Source organism: Phocoena sinus, chromosome 14 (genome assembly GCF_008692025.1).
Source record: "Phocoena sinus isolate mPhoSin1 chromosome 14, mPhoSin1.pri, whole genome shotgun sequence".
In the NCBI taxonomy this organism is placed as follows: Eukaryota; Metazoa; Chordata; class Mammalia; order Artiodactyla; family Phocoenidae; genus Phocoena; species Phocoena sinus.
In genome coordinates, this window is record NC_045776.1 from 8,390,128 (window position 1) to 8,414,459 (window position 24,332).

The 24,332-nt window shown below is 37.1% G+C and overlaps 1 protein-coding gene across 1 annotated transcript in view; it reads right to left on the bottom strand.

The window, feature by feature from the left end:
• The window catches only part of CCDC102B (coiled-coil domain containing 102B), a 184,066-nt gene extending 160,676 nt beyond the window's left edge, over nucleotides 1-23,390 (bottom strand). Inside the window, exons 1-3 of the mRNA XM_032603340.1 lie at nucleotides 22,785-23,390; nucleotides 12,901-13,121; nucleotides 4,415-4,523 (exon numbers count right to left, since the gene is read on the bottom strand). Coding sequence (XP_032459231.1) covers nucleotides 4,415-4,523; nucleotides 12,901-13,121; nucleotides 22,785-23,390 — 936 coding nt within the window. The remainder of the gene's footprint in view (nucleotides 1-4,414; nucleotides 4,524-12,900; nucleotides 13,122-22,784) is intronic.
• Nucleotides 23,391-24,332: the final 942 nt, after the last annotated feature.

Genomic DNA, 24,332 nt, shown 5'->3' on the forward strand with positions numbered 1-24,332 from the left:
CTGTACCCATACTCTACCATATACCTATTTCAATTAAGTATCTTCAAGGATCCTCTCTTTATGTGGGCAGAGTAGCTCCCACTTGACACAACCTTTTTTAAAGTGAAGGTATCAGTATAGAATTTTAGCTACAGATAACTCATAATTCTAACCTTCCATTTCCCTCAAATTAGAAAGGTGTTTTAAGGTGTTTCAGATAAGGCTTCAATGTCAGCTATTAGTACCATAAAGAGGCCCCATGAAGCCTGTGTCTCCCTAAGTACTTCATACAAATATTTATAAAATATTTATAAAATATTCGTGGGCTTCCCTGGTGGCGCAGTGGTTGAGAGTCCGCCTGCCGATGCAGGGGACACAGGTTCGTGCCCCGGTCCGGGAAGATCCCACATGCCGCAGAGCAGCTGGGCCCGTGAGCCACGGCTGCTGAGCCTGCACGTCCAGAGCCTGTGCTCTGGACAGTGAGAGGCCCGCGTACCGCAAAAAAAAAAAAAAAAAAAAAAAAATTCGTAAAGGAACACTGTAAATTATAAACTACTAGAAATGTCACTATTATCACAAAAAGGTAAAAGATTTCTAAATAAAATCCTTAAAAAGATACTAGGTAAAAATACAAAATTTTCAAAGGAAGATTAAAAAGTTACAATTTCATTTTTTTAGCTTGAGACCAATTTTAAAATGCTAGCAGTTTTCTTCACATATGGTAAAAATAATCTTCCATTATGAAAAGAATCAGTCATTTATTGTTAAAGCAAGGTACCATACTTATTTGTAATCAATGTTACTTATCTGAATATTTGATTCTCTAGATCATGAGATTTCATAAAACTTGTCATAACAGCACTCTTGGAATTCATAATCTAATTCCAAATCAATATTTACAGACGTGCAGAAGAAAAGCTGACTAAGTATTAGATTCAGCATGGGAACAGCATTTTGAATATAACCATCTCTGCCACTCATCATCTTGGTTGCATTTTAAATACCTATTGAATTTTACAATTAAATTCTCATATTTACTCTTCTCTAAATGTCAGTAATTTAAGAAAGATCTCCCTCTAAAGCACACCAGACTTCCAAATACATTTTTAAAAATTCTGGTCTATTAAACACATCTGTTTCCAGCTCTAAAAATTGCTAAATTTTCCAGCAGCCAGTTTTTAGCCAGGCATGTATTTGTTTGTAAGTTTCATGCATCTAAAAAAGAATTACACGGTATTCAAAAATTTTCATAGATGAAGAGCTGCAGTGAAAGAAAAGGTCATTTATCAGAATTGTTGAGAAGTGGAATAAGAAAGGAGAATTCATGTGAAGGTCCAGAGGATGTATCATAATAACTTTTTCTGATTGTCAGTCAACTTATGGGAATTTAAAATATTTTACACTTTAATTACTGTACAATGACCTTTCTAAATGTACTGTAAGATTATTGTTCTCTTATAATCTATTATAAAACAATTAAACAAAGAATATATAAAAATTACATGGGACTAAGTATTTTTATTTATTGTCTAAAATATTTTTTAAACATTCCATAATGTTTTATAAAAATAACTTAAATATATGTTTATGCCACATGACTTCCAAAGACTCTATGAATATCATAAACCCCCTTTAGGAAGTGGAAAGAAATATTTTTTTAAAATAATCCCATATAAATAATTCAAACAATATTTTTAAAATCTCTGTTAAATTAACTTTCCATCATCTACAATAAAAACTCTTTCTTTCATTCATTGTCACTTTTCTTCAAAGTTCAAAGTTGTAGTTCATCTAACTGAAACATACATTCAAAAGTTTAAATATTTAAATAAATTTTCCGTAACAGTCTTGAAGTTTCCTTTGTTCCAAAAGCCCTATTTATTATTATTATTATTTTTGTGTGTGTGTGTGTGTGGTACGCGGGCCTCTCACTGTTGTGGCCTCTCCCGTTGAGGAGCACAGGCTCTGGACACGCAGGCTCAGGATGCGCAGGCTCAGCGGCCATGGCTCACGGGCCCAGCCGCTCTGCAGCATGTGGGATCTTCCCCGACAGGGGCACGAACCCGTGTCACCTGAATCGGCAGGCGGACTCTCAACCACTGCGCCACCAGGGAAGCCCCTAAAAGCCCTATCATTTTATCTAGTAGAAGGGTCACATATGTATTAATATATACTTTTGCATGGGTGTCAAAATATAGACCCAATTTACACTGTAAAATGCTATGTTGATTTTATTTTTTCTCGTCTATAAAGCTTTCTTAAGCAAGTTAAAGTAGACATTTTCCAATTTGATACTCCAAAATATCATCTTTGAATAGAATTAAACATTTTAAAATATACATATCGTTTTGTAAACCAACTGAAAACCATGACTTTTTTCAAAAACAGCTGCTTTGGAAATGTTAAATTGATGTTATCAAGTCTGCACTGCCCGTTAGTGGCAAGAGATTGTAAATGCATGATTTTAATTAAATTGAAGACCAGTTCTATCTTAAATATTAGTTTTCTCAATCAAATTTAAAACTCGTTATAAGACAAACACACCTACACTGTAAGCATAACACGGTTTTTGTGTTGTGAGATATCGTTCCTGTAGAACATTAATTTACTGTCAGTGTTCACACCCAGAGACCACGTTCAGTTAGGTACCTGTGAATATAAATATGATGAATCCATCACAAATGCATGTGTGTGTTCACACATACACTACATACATGCCCACAGTGTAAGCTGGAAACAAAAACACTCTGACAATATAACATGAACTTATAAAGCAGAAATAAACTTTATCTAGCTTATTAGCTTTGTTTAAATTACCCCTCATTGAAAAATATTCCCAAACTAACCTTCTGTGGTTCTCACTGAAATTACCTTCTGTTAATAAATGATTTTTAGGCAGGAGATATTTGTTTAAGGGTATTAGGAAACTCTCTCCCTCTTTTCATTTACTGACTTTGTTTCTTGTATGTTTTCAATGTAGATGTCATTTTTCAATTCTAGCTATGGAATGGAGAGAATATAAGGTGAAAGGAGAGGGGAAGCAGCTCCCTTTGAGCAATACTCAACCGTTTCCTAAAGCTGAGGAACAGCTTCTTATTTTTTGGCCTGTGCTGTGGGCCATGCAGGATCTTAGTTCCCCGACCAGGGATCAAACCTGTGTCCCTGCAGTATAAGCACGGAGTCTTAACCACTGGACTGCCAGGGAAGTTCCCCCCACCCCTTTTCTTGGAAAACATTCTTTTATTTTTATTTTATTTATTTATTTTTTTGGCTGTGCCACACGGCATGCAGGATCTTAGTTCTTCAACCAGGGATCCAACCCGTGTCTCCTGCAATGGAAGCATAGAGTCTTAACCACTGGACCACCAGGGAAGTCCCTCCCTCTTTTCAAATCTCAGTGGTCTGCAGGGTTGACATCGTCGACTAGTTCTGAACATCTGCATGATGATTACTAAGCTCTATGAACATCAGGATGTCTGCATGTGACCCATAAATAAGGCAAGTGCTGGCAACTAAGGTTCTTGAATATTCCCTCATGGGATTTCTGCAAACTTGAGTCAATGACTCTACACTTTATCACTTGCTGGAAACAAAGCTGAAACAACATTCGTATGGAATTTCATAGACAAAGAGGAATACTGCTTCCCACTTTTTAAACAACTGATGGAGGAGTGCTTTAGACTAAGGCATGATTACATAACTGATTTCGATATGCAGCTTCTTTCGACAGCTGTCAACACAGGTACAGTTTGTATGTGTGTATATATATATGTATGTATATAGCACACAGACGAACTAAATGCTAACTCATTGGAGAGCATTTAGCTTGTCATTATTTTTGCTCAGTATTTTTCTTTGATTTGCTTTGCTCATTATTCTATCCCACATACTTACCTAGCATAGTGCTTTAGTACACAAAATACACACAATTAATATTATTTAAATAATGAATATTAATAAATCATGGAAAGTGTTCATGACAGCATTTTATTGATGAAAGTGCAAAGGAAATGTATAAAGGCTAATGGCTGATTCTGAGTAACTATAATGCCAATGTGAAAAGAACCTAAATACACTTAAGATAAATTAATATTTTCAGAATGCTTTATAAAAGAGTAAGATAAAGTTGTTTATTATAGATGTTATGATATGATGGCATCTTAGGCTGTCCATCCCCTCACATGTGCCTGGAATGGATAGTTAATTGTGTCATGTGGTTGATCATTAAAAATATGTGTTATTTAGAAAAAGATTTCTTATGGCTTGAGTTTGACTGAGTCCACTATTAATATGTGAGTTCAAATATTCCTTTTATAGAGGGAATTCAATCTTTTAACCTCCTTTCCTCTTGTCTACTCAGTCTTCTGCCCACCAGGTTACACATCGGAACAGAGAAAACAGTCAGTTGCTTCCTTTCCATCACGCGTCTCCCTACCTCTTTCAGACTTTTTGCCTTTGATTCTTTCAGTTCTTCATACTTCCATTTCCACACAGACAAAGCTGACTCCAGCCGTTCTATTTCTTTTTCCAAAGATAAGCGCATTCTAAATAGAGAATTAAAAGCAAAATAGACTTACAATTTTAAAATAATTTTAGGAATGCATTCAATTTTAGATTTTCTATTTTCCTAATTTTTTATATTTGTATATGATCATTGTCATGACAGAAAACTTTTTTCAGCTTATCAAAAATATTGAATAAAAGTTGGTTTACAGTAGTTTAAACACATGTAATTCGGCTTTGCCAGTATTAAAATAATTGACTTTCTGCCTGCTGTCTCCTGAATTATTCATTCATTTCTTTCAATGCTTCTTATTCATATTGTTTCCTTACATGGGAGGATATATATATGTTTCTAATTTTAACATGGTTTTTATCCAACTTCATATCGTGCCTGTATATGAATGAAGAATTCTTTGATATGACAGAGAATACCAAGGAGCCCACATAACCATTTAAGAAATCAGTCATTTATTGGAGATATAAAAATACTTTTTAAATATCTGCAATTCTGTTTTAATAAAGCAGTTTCACTGGGATCTCTATTTAAAATAATTGAAATTAATTTCTCTATTTGTAGAATAAGTGACAGAACTTGGATGAAAATCTTTAATCCTTTAATATCTCATCACTGATTTATTTTTTCCATGCCCACACATCTATTAGAGTGAGTCGCTGAAAATAATTGTTTATTTCTGGTGGTAACTAGCATATATCCACCTTTGCAAATGGTCAGTCCTCATCTCTGTGGTAGATTATTGTTAAAAATACTCATTCTCTTTCCTCTCCTTCCATGGACAGAGTTGCTTTCCCCATCCCTGGATTCTAGGCTTTGCCAATGGGATATTATCTGATGTGACAGATCACAGAAATCTGAAAAGAATTTGTGTGATTAGCCTTCTTTTATCCCTCAGCCGTCACTGTGAAAAGAGTCTCCCCCTACCCCCCCGCGGGAACTGCTGTCCCCAAATAAACATATGAAGCAGATCTGAGCTCAACCTTACCAAGGAGACAAGCCCAGCTGGTCCAGTGGAGGTCAGCTGACCTTGCATCCAGCCAGGCAAAATACTTTGTTGTCTTAAGCTACTGAATTATTATTATTATTTTATGCAGCAAAAGATAGCTGATACAGGAAATGATACTTAAAAGGGGATGCTGCAACAACAAAAATGAAAAATATGTAGACCTAATTTAGGGGTCATATGGTGGACAGGGGCTGGAAAGAAAACATAACAAGCCAGAAAAATAGTGATACATGTTATTTAGTGGTGAAACACAAGATGAAATTGTCACTTGCTGTGCCTTGGACATAGAAAATGTGCCTGACATTACCAATGGGATGCTATTAGGCACGATGTGCCCAAAGACTTAAAAAGTGTTTATGTAACTGGGCTTACTCACTTACATTTTGGCTATGACTATGCGAAATACATACCTGTGCAGGCCCACTGCTCCCAGGGGAAGATAAAAGCCATGAATCACAGCTGAGTTTTCCCTGCAGAGCCCTGTCCAGATTAACCAACCTCCAGTGGCTCACAGACTCCAACTAAATAACTTCTGATTGTTACATGCCTCTAAGATTCTGTAGTTGTTAGTTACAGTCTTACTGTATTTATAATTAGCTAATACACACACAGATCTATTTCAGTGATAACGCTGCTAGAAAGATCTTGGGACATATTCACAGAGCTAGAAGATGCGTCCAGAATCAAAATTGAATGCCATTTCCTTATTTATAAGAAATATGAATCTTCTAGGTAGCAATAGTATGCAAAGAATTCGAAATAGAATTAGGCCATAAATATATTCGTTTAATCCAATCGTTGCATAAGCAGCCCATTAAGGGGCTACATAATAATATTTGTATGAATCAAGCCATAAAGTTGAAAGAGGATAATAAAAGAATTTGTTACAGCTTAACTTCACCTCAAAAGACTTAAGTTGCAAAAGACACCAGCACTATTTATAGGACTCTAATTTGGAATCCCTTATTAACACAGTACGTATATTACAATGAACAAAGAAAAAGGCTGAATAGGTTCTTCAGAACACTCCTACGGATATCCACAGGTCCAGATTAACAACCGCAGCCAAAAATTCTGATAGATAAGTAAATTTAGCCAGCTGATGACACCCCAATTGCTTACCATGATACGATTTTTGCTCTTAGTGACTGTGTTTGAGATTTTAAGAATAGGATTAAATATAGAAATTGGGAACAAATTGCCAAATAGTAACATTTTGTGTTAAATATAGAAAAAATACATAAAAGCCATTGTATATTAAAATATGTTATGTATTTGGCATTCAGGTTTTAAAGTTTTAGATGATAAGGTATTTTTGAATATTTAAAAGAAATTGAGTATTGACTTTAACCTGTAAATTTAAGTTGAAAAATATAATAAAATTGTATTGTTTGTGACTTCATTGAAATACTTAAGAATCACCATATTTATAATTTTAATTTATTAGAATTACATGAGTAGAACATGACAATGTTTTCATCAGTGAAAGGACTATCTTAAATTAATAAAATAATTTTATTAAAGGATATTGATCAAATACATTTGTGTAATGAAGCATACATTGAGAACATTTTCTCAAAATTAATTTTGAGAATTATTTATAAATAGATTAATTTAAAAATTATACTTGAAAATTTGAGAAAAGTCTACATTTTTAAATTTACAAATTCAAAATTATACATGTTGAGACATCAGTGCCAGCTTTTAACATTACACTCTAATAAATCAAATGATAATGTTAGCAAAAAAGCTCATATTAACATAAAAATGATTTATAATTACTGTAGAATAAATGTTGATCCTCGAAATTGTCATCAGAATTACTGTGGCAACTATGCCCTCAGGGGTTTTATAAGAAGTTCAAAAAGAACATTGCAAATTATATTAAACTTTTAGTTACATATAAGTATAGATATAGTCTAAAGATATAATTATATGTAGATTACATCTAGACTAAGTATTCAAGGCCAGTTCATGAAATGAAAATAATTTTGAAAAGCATATTAACATGAATAGTTAACCATTTGTATTCTTTATTTAAGGCAGATTAGTCACATTTAAAATATAGCATTATTTCTCTCTTTAAGTATGCATCTTAAATAAAATAACTGATATTTATTAGTTTAGTGAAAGAAAATTATGTATTTCATTCTGTAAAATGGTACAATTTAGAGAAGTGAGAGAACAGGCAATTCATAAAAATTTATTTAATAGCAATGTGATGCTTGGGTGTTTTTCAGCATAGCTTTATAAAAAAAAATTGTGACTATTTGTTTCAAGCATTAGGACATAAGGACTGTGCACACTTAAATTTATGCAGCAGAGGGCACTCTTTAAATCCTTAATTTTCTGGCCTATTCAATTTATTCTCCATTTTAGAGAGATTTTCAAAATTGATTAATTATACTTACATTTATAATCGAAATTTAAACTATCATATTGTTTGAACTACAAGAAGGCAAAAAAAAACCACCTAATTTACTCTAAAGGATATTGCATATTTTATGCACAGATTCTTTAAAAAAAATTACTAAGACAAAGCTCAGAAAAAATATAGTATTTTAATATGATGATATAAACTTTTAAAAATCAGATTGCTAAAATGTATAATATTTGCAGGATCTAAAAAGTAGTGTATGAACCAAAATGATTTTTATGAAAAGATATGATTATATTTCTATGCAATCTTTTGATACTTTGTTAATCATCCCGTAATGATCCCATAATAAATGGGCATAAATTTTAAACATCTAGACAGGAAGATTAATCAAAATTTTTTTCAGAGATAAAAATTCCTAAACATTACTTTCTGGTAATAAATATTAATCATTTTTGAACTGTGTGAAATTTCATTGTAAAATATCTAGTCAGTATTTTCTTAGAGGTCTATTAATGTCAAATTTTTTTGCCAGACAAAAATAATTAATTTGTAATAACATCTAGATATCCATTTTTTCATTAGTCTAAAATTTAGAGTTAGTATTAAATGATGAATAACAAAATTTTTACAAGTATACTTTTAATAAGCAACCTATTTATCATTTCATGATTTCACTATTTATAACTACATATTTCAACTGTAACATGTTTCAATATTTTTCATTTTCATCACCTTTCAGCATTTTCAGCAAATAGCCAAAGCCATATATAGTTAATTTAATTAGAAAAGAGATGACTTTAAAGAATACTGTTAATCTCAGAGACACCCAGGAGAACCAGAGGCCAAGGCTTGGACAAGGCTATGCAGCCAGGAACAAGACCCGTCTCATGTCACAGAACCGGCCCAATGAAGACCCCACTGCCTGTTGCCTGTACACTCTCCTGATATCAATTATGTGTCCAACAAACAAATATACTCAAAATAGCTAATTTAAATAGAAGACATTAATAGCACAAAGACTCTCTGGGAGAGCCAGTGAAGCAAATTGGGAACCGGCAGTCAGAAATACCAAAGATAAAGCCATAGAAATCCTCCCATCAGCACTTTCTTGGGGCCACCATTTAGGTACAGACATCACAGCATGACCTCAACATCCCCTCAACTCGAGTCTTGGGATGATGTCACCAGAGACTTGAGGCTGCCGCTGCCTCTGAAAACAAGATGTAGCTACCGCCACTGCCTTCTCCCCTCACCAGGATGGATGCTGGTGCCCTCATCTCCTCGGAGGGTTAATTTATGCTAAAACAACTAGGTGGCTACATTTGAATAGCTGTTCCTATGTCAACCGTCTGCACCCTAACTGCAACGGAGACTGAGGTAGAGAATTACTAGTGCTTACTAGTCTACACAGAGAGATAGACTCTCTCATTAGGTACAGGACTGCCCAAACACAAACATACTTTAGAGTAAAAAAGAAATTGTAAAAATACACAAAAATTAACTTGAAATGGATTAAAGACCTTAATTTAAGACCTGAAATGTAAAACACCTGGAAGAAAACATAAGGGGAAAGCTCCTGAATATTAGTAATGGCAGAGATTATTTTGATTCTACATCAAAAGCACAGGTACCAGAAACACAAAAATAAATAAGTGGGACTATAGCAAACTAGAAAGCTTCTGCACAGCAAAAGAAACAATTAACAAGATGAAAAGATAACCTATGGAATGGAGGAATTATTTGCACACCATACTGGGGTTAATATCCAAAATATATAAAAGGAACTCATACAACTCAGTAGCAAAAAAAAAAAAAAAAAAAAAGATGAATGTACGGCATGATGACTATAGTGAACAACATGGTACCGTATACTTGACATTTGCTAAGAGAGTGGATCATAAGCGTTCTTACCACACACAAAAATAATAACTATGTGAAGTGATGGGTGTGTTAATTAGCTTGATTACGGTAATCATTTCCAAGTATGTATATGCATCAAAACATCATGTTGTATACCTTAAATATATACAAATTTTGTCAGTTATAAGCTTACTGCATAGCCCATTAGTAACAGTGAATAAATAAGTAAAGTAGATCTGACTTTCTATTCTTTAACAATATTACATTAAATAATATTAACCAGACTTGCATGCAATTTTTTCATTGTCTTGAGGAATATTCACAACCAGATATATAGATTTCTTTCTCATGCTAATCATCGGAGCATTTTCAGTTGGCTGTACTATCTCACCAAGATTTAAAATCTCATTTTATTGAGAAAAAAAACATAACATTTAATGAAGCAAAGAAAAATAATTGAAGCATACTGCTCTTCTTATATAGAAAACAAATTAAGAAAATAAAATTGAAAGGGCGATTAAAGCTCACATTGACAGAAAGCTAACATTTTGTAAGGGATGCAGGTGCCATCTGCAGTTTAACTTTAGAACTAATTCTAAAGGCTAAAACAGCACATCAAAATATTTTACCTCATCATCTCTCTTACTTAAGACGTAATATTGCCAAAGTTCCTCTTCCTAAATGCTTAGGTACACCTAGCTCTGTAGGAGGATCAGTCTTCCTGCCCTCATCTCAAATTTCCTACCTGGGAAGGTCGGTTTTTTTAAGAGATCAGAAATATACAAATTCTCAGTACATGAGCAGCTTCCAGATACTGGGTAATCATTCATCAAACTGAACAGTATGAATAATACAAATAATAGATAAACTTTAGTGTTTTAGATGAGGGGGTTCTAGTCAGTCAATGGCGGAAATGATTCCCTGAGTTCTCTAGGTTGATTCCTGTGCTCTAGTCAACAGAAGTTTCCCACTAGCTGGGAACATAGAAAAAATTACATTCACATCTTCTCAACTCCAGCCACCCACTCACTGAGATTCCAGGAGGAAGGATTTAAAAGATCAGACAGATTTATAGTAAAAGCATATACTGTATCCTTGGGAAACATTCTCTTGTGATAGAAAAAAAAGCTTTGCCATGGCCTCACGTGGATTGCAGGCTAATGTTAATTCATGGACGTATCATACCCGTGGGACTGCTTCTTAAAGAGGAGAGTGAGAAAGCAAAATGGAATCAAAGGTCCCGTTTCCCCCTTATTCTTCAGCCTGTCTTTTGTTTATATGCTGAATTTGCTGAGAACTGGGGGACTTACTTAATACTACGGGGATTGTTCATTTATTCCAAGGAAGTCAGATATATATGTACATGTACATGTGCACAAGTGAGAGTGTAAAGACACACATGTGTATCATTAAAACTGGTACTTTGGGGAGTTTACATGCAGGAAACAGCATTTTCACATTGCTCCTATTATGTTATGTAGGTGAAGTAGCATTGGAGAGAAGTCTATAACCACTAAAAAGTTAAATCCTTCAAGGAATGAAGCCCAGAGCTTAGAACTTGACTGAGACCTGGAGTTCCAGAGAAAATTAATTGTTAATATGGGTGCAGGCGTTCAATTTTATTCTCTTTTCTACTAAGGTTGATTGCCTCTGTTAGGAATTTACAATTGATGGTAGAATAATAAATATTTATTCTCTACACAGATATGTGTATTATCACAATCTGTGCATGTGGTGAGGTAGGCAAAGAATCTGAAAAAGGGAATTAGTGGTAGGAATAAATTTCAGAGGACTTGTGGCTGACAGAAAAGGATCGGCAGATAAAGAGCTTATAGTACTGGTGAAAGGTTTGTGTGCATATTTATCACTGTTTCAATCCATGTAAACCAGGGAAATTAAAACCATTATATAATATATAATTATATTCATACTTAGTGATAATATACATCACTCCCAGTTTTCTTCTTTATTCTACCCATTCAGAGTCTTATAACTAAAGAGATGGAAAAATAATTATTTTCAGATTTGGGGAACACATTTTAAAGTACATCAAATATTCCACTTATTAGTTTCTAGGGTGATCATGAGGGAACAACAACAAAAAAACCCATGTTGAGTAATTCATATTAGTGGCCACTTTCCCAGACATTGTGTTTGATCCTCATAAGAATCCAGTGAAGAGGGAAGAAGTGATGCTATGTGACTTTTAAAGCCAGGTCATTAAAATACCATTTATTTCTCTCTGTGCTTGACAGATGTTCACTTTCAACCAAGCCATTATGCCGTGTGCTAGCCAAGTGGCCACACAGATAGGCTATATACAGATGTTCCAACTGAGATCCCAGATGAGAAAAAAGATCAGCTGCCAGATATGGGAGTAAGTGAGATTTCAGATAATTCTACACTGCCCCCCACACCTAAAGTCACCCTCGGCCTTGGAGCCATCCCAGCTGAGGTCACATGTAGCAACAGATGAGCTGTCCATATAAATCCATGCTCAAGATTCATGAACAGAATACGTGGTGATTGTTGTCTCAATAATAATCATCATTTGCGAACTTGTTATAAAACAATAGATCATTGGAACACAGGTATCACTATCCATATTTTTACAAAGTTGACAATAGCACACCCTTTACTAACCCAATATCGTATAGCTAGTGTATGTCAGAAGCAAGGTGAATGTCCAGGTGATTTAATCAAGTCTAGTTCTCCTTCCTCTCTACTATAAATGGTCAATGAATAAAGCATCTTTTTCTGTAATCAGTACCTCACAAAACTGTGAGTTTTCCCTTATGAATATTAACATATCTATTCATTTTTATTGACTCACTGAAATCTATGAATGCTGTAAAAGTTAGATAATACACAGGTTATTTTAATCATAAACATGAATAATTCAAATATAATGAGGGTGATCTACCAGAGAAGATGAGAACAAGGTTATGATAAAAAAATGATAAAAATGAACCTGTTATAACTTATTTTTCAAAATTCAAAAAATGAATATAAAATTCAAACTCATTTTTCAAATATTAGTACTTAATGACTAGTCATAGGTAAAATACATTAGCAGATGGCTAGTTTAAGAGACTTAACAATTTTAAGAAGTTTGAAAAACAGACTTGGTTAAGGAAGACAATAATTAGTACTTACTCTCTTTCTTTCCATAAGATTTTTTGGAACTCATCCAAATTCACCTGCAAAGCTGAAATTTCAGGAACTCCATTCTCCAGAGGCAGATTTATTGCCTGCAGTCTTAATCCAGGTCTCACTGTACGGTTTTCAGAACCACCATTCTTGAATAAATCAGGACAATCGAGATTGAGTTTCACCTCTTCATTTAATTTTAATGGGTCAATAATCAAACCTTCTTCCTGAAAGAAAAAAAAATACAAAACAATTATTATTGTTGAATTTTAAAATCCAATGTAGAAAAATCATGAAGAAAACATTTTTGAAAGGAAATAAAATGTTACGATTCAGCATCAAATTCATATTTTCATTTATTTATCATTCTCTAATAGTGTTATATGGACAAACTTTAACTTATATATTTTTAGGCTTTTTTTTCCTTTCAATGTTCTACCATATTCTAATAAAATAAATTTCCCTGCGGTCTCTTAAAATTTTCCATTTACAGTGGAATATGTTATATCTAACATACACTCCATACATCATGAAAAGCTTAACATTTTAGATGGAATTATAGAAAAGCAAGATATTAATTGATTTTATGTTTTTAGAGATGGAACTAAATAGAAAGGGGTAATAATATAAAGGGTAAATAATACAAACTATTTAAAGAGATAACATGAATTCCTAAAGTTTCCCAAAGTATGTTCCATGAGTTGTTAATAATATTTGTCAGATTTAAAAATATATATGGGGGGTGGTTCATCAACAGATAAGTGTATGCACGGCTAGATTAAAGTTTACAAACTTTTGTTACGTGCAGAATGCTCAGAAATTTCAAGATTCCAAATATACCAAGAAATTCCAAAAGTGGGTAGTGTGAAGTATTCCCTAAAGGTATTTCCCTATGGTACCCATTTTACAGGAATTAATTGTGAGGCCAGAGTCCCAAACCTTGGGAAAATGTTTTAAACTACTGCATGGATAATTTAAGAGTCACTTATTAGGGTAAATGGAGAGAAATCTCTCTAAATATCTTCTTTTAACATAAAAAAATGCTGGGGTTTTTCTTTTGCTAAAAATACCAGTAATATCAGTAATATGGACTGAATCGTGTCTTCCCTAAAACCCATATGTTGAAGTCTGCACCCCCCAACCCCCAGTACCTCAGAATGTGACTATATTTGGAGACAGGGTCTTTAAAAAGGCAATTAAGTTAAAATGAGGATCATCAGGGTGGGCCTAGTGATGGTATCCTTATAAGAAGAGGAGATGCAAACTCATATTTATATAGGATGGATAAACAACAAGGTCCTACTGTACAGCACAGGGAACTATATTCAATATCCTGTAATAGAAAATAATATGGATCTTGAGTCGCATCGTTCCGTGTTCGGCACTTATGCACGCTGTTCCGAGCCGAGGTGTCGCCAGGGCGGTTCTGCACCAGGAACTTTGGGCCGAAGGGCTGGTGTGAGGCCTCTGCCCGTGGCTCCCTGTGAGCAAGTGAAACTAGACGAAGCGCCAAGGCGAAGAAGAAAGGGAATCCATCTATTTCCTTTGAGCACATAGAGATTTCAGATGCAGGAGACATTGATGTGGAGCTGAGTGCCCTGTCAAGGAGAAATCTGCTAAAGCTGCATGCTAATACACCAATGCCCTGCAATCTCATCTTTCAGAATTGTCAGAAAATCACAGATCCCATAGACCCACAATTGGTGAGCTCGAAGTCATGGATTTTGGTCTGTTTTATTCACTGTAGTATCCTCAGGACCAAGAACAGGCCAGGTCATATGGGAGGTACTCAACCTTGAAGATGGCGGAAGAGTAAGACGCGGAGATCGCCTTCCTCCCCATGGATACACCAGAAATACATCCACACGTGGAACAACTCCTACAGAACTCCTACTGAAGGCTGGCAGAAGACCTCAGACCTCCCAAAAGGCAAGAAACTCCCCACGTAACTGGGTAGGGCAAAAGAAAAAACAGAGACAAAAGAATAAGGACGGCACCTGCACCAGTGGGAGGGAGCTGTGAAGGAGGAAGTTTCCACACACTAGGAAGCCCCTCCGCGGGCGGAGACTGCGGGAGGCAGAGGGGGGAGTTTCGGGACCGCGGAGTAGTGCACAGCGACGGGTGCGGAGGGCAAAGCGGGGAGATTCCTGCACAGACGATCGGTGCCGACCGGCACTCACCAACCCGAGAGGCTTGTCTGCTCACCCGCCGGGGCGGGCGGGGCTGCGAGCTGAGGCTCGGGTTTTGGTTTTGGACGGAGCTCAGGGAGAGGACTGGGGTTGGCGGCTTGAACATAGCCTGAAGGGGTTAGTGCACCACGACTAGCCGGGAGGGAGTTCGGGGAAAAGCCTGCACCGGCCGAAGAGGCAAGAGACTTTTTCCTCCCTCTTTGTTTCCTGGTGCGCGAGGAGAGGGGTTTAAGAGCGCTGCTTAAAGGAACTCCAGAGACGGGCGCGAGCCGCGGCTAAAAGCGCGAACCCCAGAGACGGGCGCGAGCCGCGGCTGAGGGCGCGAGCCCCCGAGACGGGCGCGAGCCGCGGCTGAAAGCGCAAACCCCAGAGACGGGCGCGAGCCGCGGCTAAAACCGCGGACCCCAGAGACGGGCGGGAGACGCTAAGGCTGCTGCTGCCGCCACCAAGGGGCCTGTGTGCGAGCACAGGTCACTCTCCACACCCCTCTTCCGCGGAGCCTGTGCAGCCCGCCACTGCCAGGTTCCCGGGATCCAGGGACAACTTCCCCGGGAGTACGCACGGCTGGTCTCAGGCTGGTGCAACATCACGCCGGCCTCTGCCGCAACGTCACGCTGCCTCTGCAGCCGCAGGCCCGCCCCGCACGCAGTGCCCCTCCTTCCCCCATCCCCCAACCCCCGGCCTGAGTGAGCCGGAGGCCCCGAATCAGCGGCTCCTTTAACCCCGTCCTGTCTGAGCGAAAAAACAGACGCCCTCCAGCGACCTACACGCAGAGGCAGGGCCAAATCCAAAGCTGAGCTCCTGTGAGCTGTGAGAACAAAGAAGAGAAAGGGAAATCTCTCCCAGCAGCCACAGAAGCAGCGGATTAAAGCTCCACAATCAACTTGATATACCCTGCATCTGTGGAATACCTGAATAGACAAGGAATGATCCCAAATTGAAGAGGTGGAATTTAGGAGCGAGATCTATGATTTTTTTCCCTTTTCCTCTTTTTGTGAATGTGTACGTGTATGCTTCTGTGTGAGATCCTGTCTGTATACTCTTGCTTCCACCATTTGTCCTAGGGCTCTATCCGTCCATGACTTTTTTTTAAAAAATTCTTTTTCTTAATAATTAAGTTTAATTGTAATAACTTTATTATACTTTACCTTCGTTCTTTCTTTCTTTCCTTCCTTCCTTCCCTCCTTTAGACAACGAATCACCCCAAATTGAGGAGGTGGTCTCAGGGAGCAGGATTTATGATTTTTTCCCCTTTACCTCTTTTTGTGAAGGTGTATGTGTATGCTTCTGTGTAAGATTTTCTCTGTATAGCTTTGCTTCCAACATTTGTCCTAAGGTTCTATCCGTCCCTTTTTTTTTTTTTTCTAAATATTTTTTAATTCAATAACTATATTATACTTTATTTTATTTTTACTGTATCATCTTTCTTTCTGTCTTTTTTCCTTCTTTCCCTCCTTCCTTCCTTCCTCCCTCCCTCCCTCCCTCCCTCCTTTCTTTCCTTCTTTGCTTCTTTCTTCCTTCCTTCCTTTCCTCCTTTTCTTCTTTCTTTACTCATACTTCTACTAATTCTCCCTACTTTTTCTCCCTTTTATTCTGAGCTGTGTGGATGAAAGGCTCTTGGTGCTCCAGCCAGGAGTCAGGGCTCTGCCTCTGAGGTAGGAGAGCCAACTTCAGGACACTGGTCAACAAGAGACCTCCCAGCTCCACATAATATTAAACGGTGGAAATATCCCAGAGACCTCCATCTTAACACCAGCACCCAGCTTCACTCAACGACCAGCAAGCCACAGTACTGGACAACCTATGCCAAACAACTAGCAAAACAGGAACACAACCCCACCCATTAGCAGAGAGGCTGCCTAAAATCATAATAAGGCCACAGACACCCCAAAACACACCACCAGACGTGAACCTGCCCACTAGAGAGACAAGATCCAGCCTCATCCAGCACAACACAGGCACTAGTCCCCTCCACCAGGAAGCCTACACAACCCACTGAAACAACCTTAGCCACTGGAGACAGACATCAAAAACAACGGGAACTACGAAAGTGCAGCCTGCAAAAAGGAGACCCCAAACACAGTAAGATAAGCAAAATGAGAAGATAGAAAAACACACAGCAGATGAAGGAGCAAGATAAAAACCCACCAGACCTAACAAATGAAGAGGAAATAGGCAATCTACCTGAAAAAGAATTCAGAATAATGATAGTAAGGATGATCCAAAATCTTGGAAGTAGAATGGACAAAATGCAAGAAACAGTTAACAAGGACCTACAAGAACTAAAGACGAAACAAGCAACGATGAACAATGCAATAAATGAAATTAAAATCACTCTAGATAGGATCAATAGCAGAATAACTGAGGCAGAAGAACGGATAAGTGACCTGGAAGATAAAGTAGTGGAAATAACTACTGCAGAGCAGAATAAAGAAAAAAGAATGAAAAGAACTGAGGACAGTCTCAGAGACCTCTGGGACAACATGAAACGCACCAACATTCGAATTATAGGGGTTCCAGAAGAAGAAGAAAGAAAGAAAGGGACTGAGAAAATATTTGAAGAGATTATAGTTGAAAACTTCCCTAATATGGGAAAGGAAATAGTTAATCAAGTCCAGGAAGCACAGAGGGTCCCATACAGGATAAATACAAGGAGAAACACGCCAAGACACATATTAATCAAACTGTCAAAAATTAAATACAAAGAAAGCATATTAAAAGCAGCAAGGGAAAAACAACAAATAACACACAAGGGAATCCCCATAAGGTTAACAGCTGATCTCTCAGCAGAAACCCTACAAGCCAGAAGGGAGTGGCAGGACATACTGAAAGTGATGAAGGAGAATAGCCTGCAACCAAGACTACTCTACCCAGCAAGGATCTCATTCACATTTGATGGAGAAATTAAAACCTTTACAGACAAGCAAAAGCTGAGAGAGTTCAGCACCACCAAACCAGCTTTACAACAAATGCTAAAGGAACTTCTCTAGACACGAAACACAAGAGAAGGAAATGACCTATAGTAGCGAACCCAAAACAATATATAAAATGGAAATAGGAACATACATATCGATAATTACCTTAAATGTAAATGGACTAAATGCTCCCACCAAAAGACACAGATTGGCTGAATGGATACAAAAACAAGACCCTTATATATGCTGTCTACAAGAGACCCACTTCAGAACTAGAGACACATACAGACTGAAAGTAAGGGGATGGAAAAAGATATTCCATGCAAATGGAAACCAAAAGAAAGCTGGAGTAGCAATTCTCATATCAGACAAAATAGACTTTAAAATAAGGACTATTAAAAGGGACAAAGAAGGACACTACATAATGATCAAGGGATCGATCCAAGAAGAAGATATAACAATTGTAAATATTTATGCACCCAACATAGGAGCACCTCAATACATAAGGCAAATACTAACAACCATAAAAGGGGAGATCAACAGTAACACATTCATAGTAGGGGACTTTAACACCCCACTTTCACCCATGGACAGATCATCCAAAATGAAAATAAATAAGGAAACACAAGCTTTAAATGATACATTAAACAAGATGGACTTAATTGATATTTATAGGACACTCCATCCAAAAACAACAGAATACACATTTTTCTCAAGTGCTCATGGAACATTCTCCAGGATAGATCATATCTTGGGTCACAAATCAAGCCTTGGTAAATTTAAGAAAACTGAAATTGTATCAAGTATCTTTTCCGACCACAACGCCATGAGACTAGATATCAATTACAGGAAAAGATCTGTAAAAAATACAAACACATGGAGGCTAAACAATACACTACTTAATAATGAAGTGATCACTGAAGAAATCAAAGAGGAAATAAAAAAATACCTAGAAACAAATGACAATGGAGACACAACGACCCAAAACCTATGGGATGCAGCAAAAGCAGTTCTAAGGGGGAAGTTTATAGCAATACAAGCCCACCTTAAGAAGCAGGAAACATCTCGAATAAACAACCTAACCTTGCACCTCAAGCAATTAGAGAAAGAAGAACAAAAAAACCCCAAAGCTAGCAGAAGGAAAGAAATCATAAAAATCAGATCAGAAATAAATGAAAAAGAAATGAAGGAAACAATAGCAAAGATCAATAAAACTAAAAGCTGGTTCTTTGAGAAGATAAACAAAATAGATAAACCACTAGCCAGACTCATCAAGAAAAAAAGGGAGAAGACTCAAATCAATAGAATTAGAAATGAAAAAGGAGAAGTAACAACTGACACTGCAGAAATAAAAAAAATCATGAGAGATTACTACAAGCAACTCTATGCCAATAAAATGGACAATCTGGAAGAAATGGACAAATTCTTAGAAATGCACAACCTGCCAAGACTGAATCAGGAAGAAATAGAAAATATGAACAGACCAATCACAAGCACTGAAATTGAAACTGTGATTAAAAACCTTCCAACAAACAAAAGCCCAGGACCAGATGGCTTCACAGGTGAATTCTATCAAACGTTTAGAGAAGAGCTAACACCTATCCTTCTCAAACTCTTCCAAAATATAGCAGAGGGAGGAACACTCCCAAATTCCTTCTACGAAGCCACCATCACCTTGATACCAAAACCAGACAAGGATGTCACAAAGAAAGAAAACTACAGGCCAATATCACTGATGAACATAGATGCAAAAATCCTCAACAAAATACTAGCAAACAGAATCCAACAGCACATTAAAAGGATCATACACCATGATCAAGTGGGGTTTATTCCAGGAATGCAAGGATTCTTCAATATACGCAAATCTATCAATGTGATAAACCATATTAACAAATTGAAGGAGAAAAACCATATGATCATCTCAATAGATGCAGAGAAAGCTTTCGACAAAATTCAACACCCATTTATGATAAAAACCCTCCAGAAAGTAGGCATAGAGGGAACTTTCCTAAACATAATAAAGGCCATATATGACAAGCCCACAGCAAACATCATCCTCAATGGTGAAAAACTGAAAGCATTTCCACTAAGATCAGGAACAAGACAAGGTTGCCCACTCTCACCACTCTTATTCAACATAGTTTTGGAAGTTTTAGCCACAGCAATCAGAGAAGAAAAGGACATAAAAGGAATCCAAATCGGAAAAGAAGAAGTAAAGCTGTCACTGTTTGCAGATGACATGATACTATACATAGAGAATCCTAAAGATGCTACCAGAAAACTACTAGAGCTAATCAATGAATTTGGTAAAGTAGCAGGATACAAAATTAATGCACAGAAATCTCTGGCATTCCTATATACTAATGATGAAAAATCTGAAAGTGAAATCAAGAAAACACTTCCATTTACCATTGCAACAAAAAGAATAAAATATCTAGGAATAAACCTACCTAAGGATACGAAAGACCTGTATGCAGAAAATTATAAGACACTGATGAAAGAAATTAAAGATGATACAAATAGATGGAGAGATATACCATGTTCTTGGATGGGAAGAATCAACATTGTGAAAATGACTCTACTACCCAAAGCAATCTACAGATTCAATGCAATCCCTATCAAACTACCACTGGCATTTTTCACAGAACTAGAACAAAAAATTTCGCAATTTGTATGGAAACACAAAAGACCCCGAATAGCCAAAGCAATCTTTAGAACGAAAAAAGGAGCTGGAGGAATAAGGCTCCCTGACTTCAGACTATATTACAAAGCAACAGTAATCAAGACAGTATGGTACTGGCACAAAAACAGAAAGATAGATCAGTGGAACAGGATAGAAAGCCCAGAGATAAACCCACGCACATATGGACACCTTATCTTTGATAAAGGAGGCAGGAATGTACAGTGGAGAAAGGACAGCCTCTTCAATAAATGGTGCTGGGAAAACTGGACAGGTACATGTAAAAGTATGAGATTAGATCACTCCCTAACACCATACACAAAAATAAGCTCAAAATGGATTAAAGACCTAAATGTAAGGCCAGAAACTATCAAACTCTTAGAAGAAAACATAGGAAGAACACTCTATGACATAAATCACAGCAAGATCCTTTCTGACCCACCTCCTAGAGTAATGGAAATAAAAACAAAAATAAACAAATGGGACCTAATGAAACTTCAAAGCTTTTGCACAGCAAAGGAAACCATAACCAAGACCAAAAGACAACCCTCAGAATGGGAGAAAACATTTGCAAATGAAGCAACTGACAAAGGATTAATCTCCAAAATTTACAAGCAGCTCATGCAGCTCAATAACAAAAAAACAAACAACCCCATCCAAAAATGGGCAGAAGACCTAAATAGACATTTCTCCAAAGAAGATATACAGAATGCCAACAAACACATGAAAGAATGCTCAACATCATTAATCATTAGAGAAATGCAAATCAAAACTACAATGAGATATCATCTCACACCAGTCAGAATGGCCATCATCAAAAAATCTAGAAACAATAAATGCTGGAGAGGGTGTGGAGAAAAGGGGACACTCTTGCACTGCTGGTGGGAATGTGAATTGGTTCAGCCACTGTGGAGAACAGTATGGAGGTTCCTTAAAAAACTACAAATAGAATTACCATATGACCCAGCAATCCCACTACTTGGCATATACCCTGAGAAAACCAAAATTCAAGAAGAGTCATGTACCAAAATGTTCATTGCAGCTCTATTTACAATAGCCAGGACATGGAAACAACCTAAGCGCCCATCATCAGATGAATGGATAAAGAAGATGTGGCACATATACACAATGGAATATTACTCAGCCTTAAAAAGAAATGAAATTGAGCTATTTGTAATGAGATGGATAGACCTAGAGTCTGTCATACAGAGTGAAGTAAGTCAGAAAGAAAAAGACAAATACCGTATGCTAACACATATATATGGAATTTAAGGGAAAAAAATGTCATGAAGAACCTAGGGGTAAGATAGGAATAAAGACGCAGACCTACTGGAGAACGGACTTGAGGGTATGGGGAGGGGGAGGGGTGAGTTTTGACAGGGCGAGAGAGAGTCATGGACATATACACACTAACAAACGTAGTAAGGTAGATAGCTGGGGGGAAGCAGCCGCAAGGCACAGGGATATTAGCTCGGTGCTTTGTGACAGCCTGGAAGGGTGGGATGGGGAGAGTGGGAGGGAGGGAGACGCAAGAGGGAAGACATATGGGAACATATGTATATGTATAGCTGATTCACTTTGTTATAAAGCAGAAACTAACACACCATTGTAAAGCAATTATACCCCAATAAAGATGTTTAAAAAAAAAAAAAAAAAAAAAGAAAATAATATGAAAAACAATATATTTATATGTATAACTGAATCACTTTGCAATACAGTAGAAATTAACACAACATTGTAAATCAACTATATCTCAATAAAATAAATTTTAAAAAAAAAGAAGAAGAGGAAATTTGGACACAGACACACACAGAGAAAAGGTGATGTGAAGACACAGGGAGAAGACCGCCATCTATAAGCCAAGGAGGAAGGCCTCAGCAGAAACCAGCCCTGCTGACACCTAGATCTCAGACTTGTAGCCTCCAGAACGGTGAGAAAATAAATTTCTGTCACTAAAGCCGCTCAGTCTGGGGTACTTAGTTCTGGCAGACTAAACAAACAAATACAGTCACCACTGGTTTTGCTATTTTCTCTTCCCTCCCCATTACTATATACAGCATTCAAATATGCACATAACCTCTAGATTCCTCTGGATTTTTTTCTGACCTTCCTATTTATGTTCTCCTTGGTAGGATATTCTCTCTTTCCCAAGCACTCTCTGATGGACTCACACGTTTTGGAACCAATTTGAAAGGGGTCTCTCTGTGCATAGGACACTTCTATGAAACTAGGAAGCTTCCGGTCCTGGGTGACTCTAGCTTCCAAGGCCTCTTTTTGATGTGACAAACTTTGCTTTTTTTTCAAGGCACTCAATTCCTTCATGGTCATCTCTAATTTTATTCTGAGTTGTCTTCCTTCCTCCCTGGCGCTGTTCCTTTCAGCTCGAACTTTACTCCACTTTTCTCTCCAGTTGGCCGTGCAGTCTGACCACCATCGCATGGTCTTCTCCATCTGAGCAGCTCTGGCCTTGACCTCCTCCAGTTCCCGCAGGCGAAGTTCTTCACAAATGCCCCAGTCGTTGATGTTGCAGGAATGAGCATGGGAGTTGTGAGCGGCATGAGATTGCAGCGCATGAAGGGGCAAACAGGAGCTACAGGTGTCCCTGCGGGATGAGGCAGGTGCCCCCAGGTCACACGGTGGTTTAACTGATGACTGCTGCATCTGGAAGATTTGTGTTTCTTCAATTAACCGATGAATGGAATCTAAATTCATATTTATCTTTTCAGGCCTAAAAAAAGACAGAGAACATAATTGCATTTGAATTTCCTCTGCAATTATAAGAGCAAGACCGACATTTAAAACAGAAAGTGATAAAAACAATGCATCTTCTCAACATTGTATATTTTTCGTCCCACTGTAAAAATAGAGAGGATTTTATGCGTTTGTAATTATCCTCAAAGAAACAGAAATCATTCACATTTAATTTTGCCAAACGAATACAAATAAATATATAAAGATGCAACTGGGGATAGCACAGGACATGATTTTAACAAATCCAATTCTTTTCACGTAATATTTATTGTAACACATATTGTCCATTAACTGTTCAATGGTCCCCTTTTCCCCTGCTAACTAAAGCACAATTTGTTCAGGTGGAAGGCAGAGCTGTTGATCTCTGGAAGGATAAGCCCCTATTCCAATCCCAGGGGCTAAATCCTGAGCGGTCTAAATCTTCCATGATAACCCCCATTTAATTCACCATTCACTGGTTTTAAAGCAGCATATGACCTGGTTCTGGCTGATGAGATGTGAGGGGAAGTCTGCTAGAAAAGTTTCCCATCTAGAAAAATGTGAAAACATCAAAATGAGAAACCCTTTTTCCTCTGCTTTCTTCCTGCTTGAACAAAGACATGATTCTGGAAGAAGGTAAGTGTTAACAGCCACCCTGTAACATTAAAAATGGTGCAACAGATGGATGAAAAGAGCTTGATGTAACAATGGAGCTGCAGCATGAAACAAAGAATCCATACCTCTGGTTTCCTTGCTATGTGAGAATGATTAGTTATATTTATTTAAGCTATGATTGTTGAGTTTTCTGTTACTTGGAGTCAAAATGACATCTAACTGATACATGAATTAATTTCCTACTATGGTTAATATTATGATAAATTCAAAAAATAAAATATGAATAAGACATGGTCTTTATCCTTAAAG